Raw genomic sequence first — 12,540 nt, 5'->3', positions numbered from 1 at the left:
TAAATAGCCTAGGAGGAGAGAGGTCACCATTTATTTGACGGGGAAAAGGACCCATAATACAAACTGCCCCAGGTAATTAGTATACATAACCCCAAATATGCTGTTTGCGTTGTTGACAATATCTTTAAATTAGTTAAATGATTTATTAGTTTCTAAACACTGAAAATGCTGTCGGTGTCTAATGATTATTTGTCCAACTACAGAAACTTAGTGGAGACAAAAAAAAAGTGTTTTCATTCTTAATACCTGCTGCCACATTTTCTAATTTACTTTAATTGTTTGACAGGTTGTTTCCATTTGGGGAACACACTCGCACACAAAATGATGCTCCTACTGCCAACGGATCAGACTTTTATACACAGGACTGTAAAATAAAAATGTCCTGGCAGCTCTGATGCAGCTCGGGACTGAACATGGGGACAGGCACTCTGTATCAAAGGATTTGACTGTATGGCTCACTGTATAAACGGTGAATCTGTGTGTGACAGAGGACTTGTCCAGAAGGTCATTTGCTGTTAGAACCCAATCGCCTCATCGATCCTGTCTCCATGTTGGGAATAGTTAACAATTAATGAAGTTACCACTATCGTAATGTGTGCATAAAGCAAGCCTCTGACTGTGGAGCTGCACAGATGGATCCCGTTGCTCTATGAATGTTACAGGTATTTAATAAACTCTGAGGAAAGACTGCAACAAGCAGCTGTGAACAACAAACAAAACTTCAGCTCCTATTAACATTTTGACACCTGAATTACATTCAGAGGCAGGAGGAGGCAGTTGGGGAACCTCATTATTCTAACCTCTTACGGACTTAATTGCATTTACAAGCTGTGTTTTTGTGGACATTTCTATTTGTAATAGAGCTAAAATTGAGGAGCAAATTGAACAATAAAAAACTTGGTGTGTGTACCTCTATAAACTAAAATCACACTTTTTGTGAAGTTTATTGATCAAAATTTTTACTAAAATGAGTACAAAATAAATTTAAAAAAAGCTTTGGCTTTCTTCACACGTTTAAGTGGTCTGCCATGCATTGGACTGTAATGGGACCGGTAATCAGCATCCCACTAGAGTGGAGGTGTATTTTTTAGGCAAAGAAAAACACAAGTGTGGAATGGATTAAATACTGTTTGTTTGCTCTAATATAAGCTGAAAAAATTAACTCTGCCAACAAGTTTACTAATTCCAGTAACTAAGCAAGGCCAAAGGGCTTATCATAAATTAGCTGCATTAGTCTGCAGGGTTAGAGGTTATATAAAACTCTCTAGCACATCTACTGTGTACAATTTCTCTACGTGGTGGATGTGCTAAAACCTGTTTACATAGCAACAACACCAGGAGCGCTGTCAGTGACAGTTTTACATTTGTCAAACTCATCGGTTAGTTCTCAGCCAAATACCTCTGGTCTGGTAAGAAAATACTGGATGAAGTGTAAGTCTCTAATTTCATAATTTTCCTTAGCAAATGGTAAAGATCTCAATGGTGCAATATCAGACCAACATGGATCATCAACTGGCAACTAACTTTTTGCCTACAGATGGTCAGCTGGAAACATTAAAACGGTGGCTCAAACAACTGACTGGCAACAGCTGATAAAAAATGCTAACGAGAGTAGGTGGGTTGCATGGGTATTTATCCAGGTTCTCCAGGTTCCTCCCACAGTCAAAAGACATGCATGCTCATTTAGTTGGTCATTTTAAATTGGACGTGGGCGTTAATGTGAGTGTGAATTATTGTGTGTCCGCACCTTCGCCCAAAGTCAAGATTGGCTATAAAGTGGGTGTCAATAACATGTGAATGGATGGAGTTATAATTTAAGCCTTTGTCTGGAATCAAGGACAACATTTTTTGAAGCAGTACATCGACCACATGTGCAATGAGAGGACAGACAGCTTTACAGAAGGAGCAACGTAAACTAAGGAGGCCGTAGAACAGTTAGTGGGTCTAAGTTACCCAAGTTGTGAGTATTATCCAGGGTGTACTCAGTATAGAGGATATAACAGACAGATCTGTTTATCCATGAAACAGTCCAAATAAATGCTTGATATAATGAGAAGGTCCACCAGTTAATAGTTGCATCTTCCTTCAATGAGACAAAACTCAATCTATTGAACCTGCCTCCAGCAAATGCTACAACCATCTGAACTCACTAATTAATAGACTCCCCTGAGATCTCCATCCCGCACACCTCCTTCTTCATATACCCAAACATATTAACTAGTCACTTCAGAGGAGCCTCTCCTGGGTAAAGTGAAAACAGCAGTAATAAAATGATGCAGCAGATAATAAGAATGACGCAAGCCTCGGTCAAAACTCAGCTCTGTCACCAGGCTCTAGGTTTCTGGAGGTCGACTTTTTCTCCCTTCTCTTGCTCTACACACACATTTACCCAGGAGCCTTGCAGCGGGTCGGCACAAGTCAGACACCTGATGGGATAGGAAATGCCAGTTTTACTGACCGACTAAAGCAAAGCCAGCACGTCCACAAAACAAACACCATCAGCTGCTGTTTGGTCTCCGAGCGCCTTCATGAACTTCATCGAGGGAAGGCAAACATAAAGCAGACACACTTCCTGAAGTCACCCTGCATGCTGCTCCACAGTGCTGCACGGCTGAGGAGGCGTACGCCAAGACAAGTTAAGCCTTTGACATGTTTGTGTGAGTCAGGGACCTCACTGGTGAAGAGTGTGTTCATGCATAAGCATGTGCTTGAACCCAATGGGCAGCCGCTATTTTTGTTTCCTCTCGCACGCATGAGCACACAAAGAAATGGACACACACATTCACACGTCTCTAATCTAGATGGACGCTGCTGTTGCCAAAACATGATTCAAGCTCAGACTCCAGCCCATGCGCCGACAAACCCGCACAAAATACACACACAGTATCCTCATTAAAATTCTCCGGCTTCTGCAGCAGCAGTGTGGAGTCAGGGCTGCGTAAGTCCCTCCACAGATAACACAGAGAAGGCAAGCTATTGTCTTATTCTAATCCTTTTGAAGGAATGAAGTGAGAAATATCAGGGAAGAGTGAAGATGTGTGTGGAGGCTTCAGTGAAATGATATCTGCAGCCCACTGGGTTGTTTTCTACAATATATGCAGCACCTGATTCTTACTGCTTCACAGCCATGGACAAACAGGACATGGCTGACGACACAGACAATATCAATATCATATGTACAACATTAGCATATGGACAAACAGCCCTTTTGAAGCACTGTATAAACAATAAATCTGGCTGTATGTTTGGTTTTTATTGCACAGCTTCTGTACATTCTCTATTTAGTTGCAGAGCTTGTTCAGACCGTTATAAAGAGAGTTTTTAAAGTGGTCCTTTATCAAACTGTGTCCAATAAATGCTGACCTGGACTGAGCAGGTTTAAGGCAGAGTAATTTGTTTTCCATTTGACCATCAGCTGAAAGCATTCTATCTCACTCTCAGTTAATTTGACAAACTGTACGCTTGAGCGCCAGTAAATGTCTTGAATTGTATTGGGTTGTATTGTTAATCAATAAGAAGTGTAGTGCAACTGCCTATTATTTTCAGGATTGAAAAATATGTTAATTATCCTTAGAATAAAATGATTTGGATGAATTAAATGTTTAGTAAGTGCATCAGCAACCCGCTCTCATCCCAACTTGTCCAATGCTGCCCTTTTGTCACAGCCCGCTGGCGTCTCATTCATAAGCACACGGTGCGCTAGTTTTAGGCACCAAAAACCACGTTTACGAAAACATCGTGGTTTGGGTTAAATGTGACATGGTCTCAATTTTGATTAGGGTTAAAAACAGCTTGTGGTTTGGATCAAAATAAGTAATCTGACATCATTAACGGCACATAAGTTACGCACGTTACATAAGTTACATGTTACGTAAGTCACTTATGTTACAGAAAAAAGAATCAACGCTGTGTTTTGTTTTCTCATGGATTCGAACACCGGTACCGCGGTAAAAGTTGTGTTTGAGCCTCCCTGACCTCCGCTCTCCCTAAAAAGACTCACTCTTGCTATTCACACTGTTACAGTCCCATATATATTTACATTTTATTTTTGTGTCAAATAAATCTCTCTTTGGTGATGGGTGAGAGCTCTAGCCTGGATTGGAGAACCTCCTGTGAGGAGCTGCCGCAGATTGACTTATCCAAAGATCGGTTTCCTACAGTTCTGGATTCTTCGAGGCGTTTTAATGTTCTTTTTGCTCAGCAGTGGTTTTTGTCTTGGAACTCTGCCATGCAGGCCATTTTTGCCCAGTCTCTTTCTTATGGTGGAGTCATGAACACTGACTTTAACTGAGGCAAGTGAGGCCTGCAGTTCTTTGGATGTTGTTGTGGGGTCTTTTGTGACCTCTCGGATGAGTCGTCGCTGCGCTCTTGGGGTAATTTTGGTCGGCCGGCCACTCCTGGGAAGGTTCACCACTGTTCTGTGTTTTCTCCATTTGTGGATAATGGTTCTCACTGTGGTTCGCTGGAGTCCCAAAGCTTTAGAAATGGCTTTATAACCTTTTCCAGACTGATAGATCTCAATTACCTTCTTTCTCATTTGTTCCTGAATTTCTTTGGATCTCGGCATGATGTCTAGCTTTTGAGGATCTTTTGGTCTACTTCAGTTTGTCAGGCAGGTCCTATTTAAGTGATTTCTTGATTGAGAACAGGTGTGGCAGTAATCAGGCCTGGGTGTGGCTAAGGAAATTGAACTCAGGTGTGATAAACCACAGTTAAGTTATGTTTTATTAGGTTTAGGGGGCAAACACTTTTTTACACAGGGTTTGGATTACACAGGGTTTGGATTTTTTTTCTCCCTTAATAATAAAAACCTCCATTTAAAAACTGCATTTTGCGTTTACTTGTTATCTTTGACTAATATTTAAATTTGTTTGATGATCTGAAACATGTAAGTGTGACAGACATGCAAAAAAATTGGAAATCAGGAAGGGGGCAAACACTTTTTCACACCACTGTACATTATGTTAATAGCTCAGGCACTTGTTATATAGCACTGAGCAGTAGGGGTGAACTGCTTGTTTGAACATCGTTTTCTCCTGTTTAGTGTAATTTATGGAGTTGGGATTAGTCATTGTCTTTTTGTTTCTTTCTTTGGTTAATCTAGGGATTAGATGGAGGTCTTTCAAGAGGATGGTTTGACTATGGTTTGTTGTTTTGGCCTTTGGTTCGCCCTGAATTTAAGCTTCACTGACTGTAAGTAACACTCACTGAGTGTCACAATACATTGTTCACTTTTCGCTTCCATTCCTGTGCTCTCTTTGTTCTTATGTTGTGCTCTTCCACCCCAAGAACAACGCATAACATTGACATGACCTCCTTCTTTGACCCGGTTTGTCATGGTGCTGACGCCAAAGGGCAACTTGTGCATATCTCTCTGATGCCATTGGCGATGACAAAACAGCCGTACTTGATGCCTTGAGAATGAAAACGGGGCGGCATCAAAGACTCTGAGAGAAGGTGATGTCTTCAAATAGCTTTATTTGTCCGACCAAATTATACAAAAAGCTTCAAATCTTCACATTTGCGAAGAACAAACCAGCAGATATTTGGCAATGCTGCTTGCTACAGGACTTACTTGATATTATAATTCTTGCTAATTCATTTTCTGTTAAATCAGTTCATCAGCAAACATGTTCAGCACATAACAGCATTAGAGTGTATTTTGGAAGACCACAATTGTTGCCATGAATCCCTGGAAGACAACAGCGTACATTTATTGACCACCCATTGTGAACAGAAGTAATTCAGCCACCCAAAACTTCTTCAAAACTGTTTGTCTTTAGGTCACTTCAGTGGACATTTTCTCCAATTCGCCTCTTGGCTAAATCTCTTTTAGATATATTGTGCCGGCGATGGTCAGTGAACTCTCTGAGCCTGCAATAAGCTGCCCCCAAAGAACTCTTAAGCCCTTTTCGATCAGTCACTCAATGAAACATTAGATGCTGCGGCAAAATTAATGCAGCTGAAATTAAATGAGAACACTGAAAAGACTCCCCTGTAGGAAAAAGAAGTGAGCATCTTAAGCTTAAAATCGATCAGTGGAGGAGTTGGGAAAGGTTCTTTATTAACTTTGCAGAGGACCTTCCCTGTAGACCTAACTGTGGGCAAACACAACTGAGGTGTCAGCAGGTATAAAATGTGCTTAGATGGACTTCTGAGCTTTGTAAATATGTTAGCTTTGAGCTGGCTATACAGCTAATATCAGCTCCTGTGTGCTGCAGAGGTCAGTTATTACCATTAATTATCCCCTGCTGATTCTGCTGGCTGCTCACAGACAACTCTAAAGAAAACTTTTTTCTGTCTGTCTGTCTGCTTGTCTATGTATATTTCCATTTATGTCCCTTAATATCTCTGTACATTATATATTTCCATGTATTTTTCCCATTTCATTTAATGAATATGTAGGCTGAGGCTCCCTTTATGAGGAAGGATTGCAGTTCAGGAAGCTTACTGATCTAATAAAAGTGCACATATGAAGAAAATCTTTAGTGCTTATTTTTGAAAATTGAAAACAAGACCCTTGATTCCCAGAAGCAAATAAATGAAAAAAGCAAAAGCAATCAGCAGGAGAAAGATCATTCTGGTTTAATGGCTCTTAATGTAAAACATGCTGGGACCCTGTGTCTGGTTATGGAGAGCATCTTCCCTCTACAGCAAACTAGACACAGTCCATTAGACCTTCTAGTTTTATTTTTTCTAATACAAACAAAGTGGTATGAACATGGACACGCGAGCTATGTTGAAAGAGACAGCAAGCATAATTCAAGGTGTTGTTGTTGGGAGGTCCAGCACCAGAACACCAATTTTATTACTAATTAAAAATTGAAGCTGCGAACCACTAAAAATAGCATGTACTGCAGAGGCCCATCAATTAAATTCACCCCCGGGGGATGGCTATAACATTGTTCTGTAGGAACAATGTGCTTTCGTTGGATGTGCAACATAACACGATGCTCGTGAAGCGCACACATACTGTGTTACAAGGCCAGATGCAAGGACATTATAGGGAAAGCAAATTGAAATGCTATATAAAAACTCTACGCAACATTACATATACAAAACGAATAGGTTATTGTACACAGCATATTCATTGGCTGTACTCTTATTATTGTATTTTTTAGATGTTATTATATAGAGGCCATTCTTCTATGGAATATACTGTATTTAGTGTGTATGTATTGAATATAATGCAAACATACTAAATACATCAAGTGAATAGAAGATTGCCCAGCTCTTACAACTAGAACTTTATCATTCAACAACTATATAATCATTAGTTTTCCTTTAACAGCATGGAAACTGACCACAAAATGCCATATGATGAAGCTCACTGAGGAACCACGCTCAGGTTCCGTGTTATCTGGCTCCATTTCCACATCTGCTCCTCCAGCTCTTTAGTGCGGCCAATGTGAAATGGTGCACAGGGGGAACAAAGTTCTGACTGTCAGCAGCTGAGAGGCATTCAGCCCCGACCTCGTTGCACCGCAAAGGCCTTCCACAAGCTTTCTAAACAAGTTTCAATTCCACAACCTCTGCCAGTGTCAGTCCAAATAAACAGGTACAAGACTGTAGCTCACACACCGAGAGACAGAGACATGAAAGGAAAGAGAGGAGAGCCAGTTAACAATGTACTTCGAATTTGTGGGAGAGACATGGGGAAAAAGAATACAGACAGAGACACAGAGAGAGAGAGAGAGAGAGAGAGAGAGAGAGAGAGAGAGAGAGAGAGATCATGCGGGTAAATAAGGACGGGCTGGGTACTGGATAACAAGATGGGGCCTCATTCATTCAAATGGGAATTGTTTTGTCATGCATATGTTAAAAAAAAAAAAAGAAATGAAGTACGCAAATGTGCCACACTCTTTGCAGTTTTAGGCCCCGAGAGCCTGTGCATGGACCTCTTTCTCAGTCGAGCCAGCGGGAGCATTGCTGCAGCTGTTTTATTCAGGTAATGTTAATATTGCTGAAGTTACCATTAGCATAAAACTCACATCTATCATGGTCTATTTCAGTGATGACCAGTTTAGGGGTTTTTTGTGGGCTTAAACGACACAAGTGTTATTTAACACCAATCTATAGTTTTTAGGTGATTTTAGATCCTTTTGGCCACGCCCATGTGGAGGGCAAAACAAAGCTTTCTTACTCTGCCTGCCAGCTAGTTTACCAGGTTTGTATAGCCAAAATGCTGGATAGTTGTTGTTCAATACCTAGGCACTGACCAACGAGGAGACAAGGTATGTCATCAAAGGTAAGCAAGGTATTTTAATTATTGCATGATTAGACAATATATCTTTATTGATATATATCGGTTAATATGTATCTTTGCTGATATATTGCATTGAGCAAGATTTAGCATGGACCTCTTTCTAATCCTGGGCTCTCCCAAAGAAAAGCTTGAAAAAACAGCTGTGCACTGGTCTTTAATGGGGGTGGGGTCAGTAATTAGGCATACATTTGCCAAATTCAACCAGTTAGTCCTCATATAGTCCTCACTTCTAATAAAGTATTACTTAATATTCTTTGTGTCCACTGCCAAGTAAATTTGTTTGGGTGGTGTCTTCTTCACCTCATTATGGAGCACCAAGATGCAATGATGCACATTACTACCACTTAAGGGCGGAGGGCAGAAAAAAGAAAAAAAAACCTTTAAGAGCTCTGAGTGGCCTTAGGAAGCAGAAATGAGCCAATATCACACTTGAAAATGAGGTTGTGTTTTATTAAAATAGTTTTTAGTTTCACTGGACTAACTGGTTGATTTGGCAAATGTACATGTGGTTAACTGCCCTACAATTTTACCAGTGCAATTTCTATGGTGCAGTCTGGTACCAACTCATACACGATGGATGACACAGACCAGAACTGGGCTAAAGGTTCCCTGTTAATACAAGTCAGGGCAAACAATCACAGATTTTTGAGACAAAAATCATATTTCTACTGCAGATATATCAGCTCTAACCGTCGGTCTCCATCCCTGATTTACAGAGACCAGTGTTGTACAACTCAAAAATGCATCAAATAGATGTTGGTTTTACTGGAGAGGGACGAGGTGCATCGTATTTAGAGGAGAAATGTTTTGCTCCACTACCTCTTTCTTTCCTCTGTGGCTGTAAATGATGTTTGGCAACAAATTAAGGGCACAGGGGTCGTCAATTTTCAAAGATCCAGCAATTTGCTCCTGGTAGCAGGGGATTTAAGTGCTGGTGGGGAAGAGAAGACTGGAGCACTCGTGAAAAATTAAGGAGTCAGCTTAGAGATCTTTCAAAGGCATTAAACACATGATTTTAAATATATCTCAGTTGAATTTCGTGTCGCTGAAACACTAAAACTAGAGGTCTGGCCTGAATCCAGCTGATTATAACATGCCAACATATTTCTTAGTGGATATAAACTCAGCTTTGTGTACACAAACACCCATAAAGAGGTTTAGGCTGCAGGTAGTCAGAGGCAGGGCACCAACTCCCATGTCTCGCCATTCTACGACCGCTCAACGAGGTTAAACAGGACAATCAATGCCAAATCAATAAAACAATAACAATAAATCGCTGTTTTCTTTGATGAATGCTAATGAACCTTCCCTGTTTGTCGTAGAGAAAATAGAAGAGGTTGCACTGACAGTCAATGACTGTGTCAGGATAATAGAAGCGTTTCACTTTAATTAACATCCTCAGGAGAGCTGTGGGGTCTTTTGGATGCACTACCTCTAAAGAACTACTTTTCATTTACAGCACAAATATGGAACATTGCTATTTCGGGTTGTAAAGTTTCATGTTGTTACATCTGTACTCCAGCTGTCACAGTTTGGCTTTTCTTAATGTTTGGCATATTTAGAAATTAATACCACAGCAGCTGTTTCATTTTGTATTATAATTCTTTGCCAGGCCTTCAAATTGATTAAATACTAAAGCATGCTGGTTACATTTTATCTGCTAACTGTGCTGGCAGGTGCATTTTACTACACTGCTAAGAAGCTGACTTTATTGCATAATCAAAGCTGTGAATAGAAACCTTTTCAGGATCATGGCTGTCTGGAATCTGGCCTCCAAGAGAATTAGGCAGAAGACAAAGTGACAGCATGGCCAATCCTTAGCTGGGTAACACAGATACAGACTCTGATAGTCACACCTCTGGGCAATTTACCATTTCGACTCTGCCTCACTCGGATGTCTTTGTAGACCAGGAAGAAACAAAGAATAACGGAGCAAAAAAAAAGATAAAAAAAACACTGAGTCAGGAAACATAGCCAGTGGGCAACTGTGTATCTGAACGTTGGGTAAAATATTTTGCTAATTTCTAGCCTTGCAATTGAGGAGACAAATACCATCCATATATCCCTTCATCGTACTTACAGTAGACGTCCACCCTGATGGACTTGATGGCTGGAGAGCCGAGGCCGTTCTCAGCCTTGCAGTAGTAGCGACCTCCATGGTTCCTCTGGATCTTTGAGATGTGCAACGTCTCGTTGAACACACTGGAGTCCTGGAAGCGGTCTGACACACTGCCAGCTGTCTTTGTCCATCGAATCTGGGGAGAAAGAAAAAGAAAAAAAAAAGGGTAAAAATGACTATACTACTTCCAGTTCAATTTCAAGCCCTTATCTTGTTATAATCTGCATCCAGTGAGCTGAGGAGACAAATACGGCATCAGGCAAAAAAAAAAAATCAATGTATAGTAAAAATAAAAGATCATTATTAAATGAATAGTCATAGGGAAACAGCCAAAATGAAGGGGGCGGGGGGGAGGCCAGACGCTAATGCAGATCTGGCCAAAACACTAAAAGCGGTTAAAATCACTTTTTCTTTTCTTCTTTTTGTATATATTTTTTTTAATTGCAACACAAAAAGACAATCCACCAAGTGAATAACACAAGGGCAACAAGAGCAGTCAATACAGGCCAGTTACAAGATGTGTTAGGTTTTGTGTGAGTTGGTGTTAATATGCTGTTGGTGCAGCCTTTGTGTGTGTGTGTGTGTGTGTGTGTTTACTAAGCAGTCGGTCTAAATTCCAATTTACTGTGTAGATCTGAATACCAGTGTGAGTATGCTTAAATTATGATTGTGGACAGACAAAGAAAACAAAAGTAAGATAACAGGATAGATGGGATTAAGTTTGTGAGAAATTAATGAGCTGACCAAACCAAGTGAGGTTCTGTTGCAGAATTTTTGATAGAGGAGGATACATTTTCCATAGAGAAGTAATCTATTTGAAGGATTTTCCAGTGTGTAATGTGTATGGTGGTCCTTGATTTCCAGTTCATGAGGATAGTTTTCTTGGCGATAGTTAGGGCCACAAGGAGTAATCTACTGTTTGTTTTCTTTAGTTTGATTGTTGATAAGTCACCTAGTAAACAGAGCGAGGGGGACAATGGGATGTGGCAGCGCAGGATGACGGACAATGATTTTTTTCCAAAAGCAATTAACGGGTGTGCACATAGCTATCCGGACTGTTTTGCGGGCAATATGAACAGATATCTGATGCGAATCCCATTTGAAACATCTTTTGCGCAGTATAATTAATTCTGTGGGGTATCTTATATTGTATGAGTTGAAGGTTGGCGTTTTTTGTCATGAAGTAGATGTTTTTGTAAATTTGGATCTAGAAGTCGGCATCAGGAGTAATGGATAGGTCTTTTTCCCATTTTATTGATGGTATGGATAGCACAGTGTCGGGTTGTATTGGGATCATTGTGAATAAATAGGTTATTTTGGAGAGTATTGTCATTTTAATGGTTGCTATTCTGCCCATAATGGATAGTGGGAGGTTCATCCAGCGGAGGAGGTCGTCATTTATTGTTTTAAGTAGTGGAGTGAAGTTGAGTCTGAACAGCTCTGACAGCCTGGGGAAAATATTAATACCTAAATACGTGACGTTACCCATGCATAGAGGGATAGGTGGTTTATAGGCTGCCACATCCCAGATGTTTCTGTGTAATGGAAGTATGACAGATATATTCCAGTTGATGGCATAGTTAGAGATGTTGCAGTATGACTCAATAAGTTTAATTGTTTTCTGTAATGATGACCGAGGTTTTTGTAAGAACAGCAATATATCATCTGCGTAAAGACTTGTTTTATGATGTATGTTTTGTGTTTGGATTCCTTGGATGTGAATGTTCTGACGAGAGGCAGCAGCTAACAGTTCAATGAAAATTATGAATAGAGAGGGTGAGAGTGGGCATCCTTGCCTAGTCCCCCGTGCAATGTGAAGCTTTGTGAAATGTGTCCATTGATGAAAATAGTGGCTGAAGGTGTACATAATTTTGACCCAGTTAATAAATGATAAATAAATAAATGATTCCCCAAAACCAAATCTGTGTAATGTGGTAAAGAGAAATGACCAGTTAACTCTGTCAAAGGCTTTTTCGACAATTAAGGTGGCTGTGATGGTTCCTGTTTGTTGTGAAGATGAATAATGCATTAAAATCAAAAGTCTTTGTGTGTTGTTGGATGCATGTCTCCCTTTAATAAATCCCCTTTGTTCTGGGTGAATTATGGATGGTGTGACTTTTTCTATTCCATGCCTTAGTAATGATTTTCATATCGA

General features: G+C 40.2%; 1 protein-coding gene across 2 annotated transcripts in view; it reads right to left on the bottom strand.

The window, feature by feature from the left end:
* Positions 1-12,540, bottom strand: part of LOC138203554 (MAM domain-containing glycosylphosphatidylinositol anchor protein 2-like) — a 182,956-nt gene that overhangs the window by 103,376 nt on the left and 67,040 nt on the right. For both annotated transcript variants that reach the window (XM_069158514.1, XM_069158515.1), the window contains exon 3: positions 10,347-10,521. In XM_069158514.1, the coding sequence (XP_069014615.1) occupies positions 10,347-10,521 (175 nt within the window). The remainder of the gene's footprint in view (positions 1-10,346; positions 10,522-12,540) is intronic.

This window comes from Embiotoca jacksoni, unplaced genomic scaffold (assembly GCF_022577435.1).
Source record: "Embiotoca jacksoni isolate LCO1_2020_lvr unplaced genomic scaffold, fEmbJac1.0.p SCAF_23, whole genome shotgun sequence".
NCBI lineage: Eukaryota > Metazoa > Chordata > Actinopteri > Embiotocidae > Embiotoca > Embiotoca jacksoni.
Note: the sequence above shows the minus strand (reverse complement) of the source record. Positions and strands in the feature narration are given on the sequence as shown.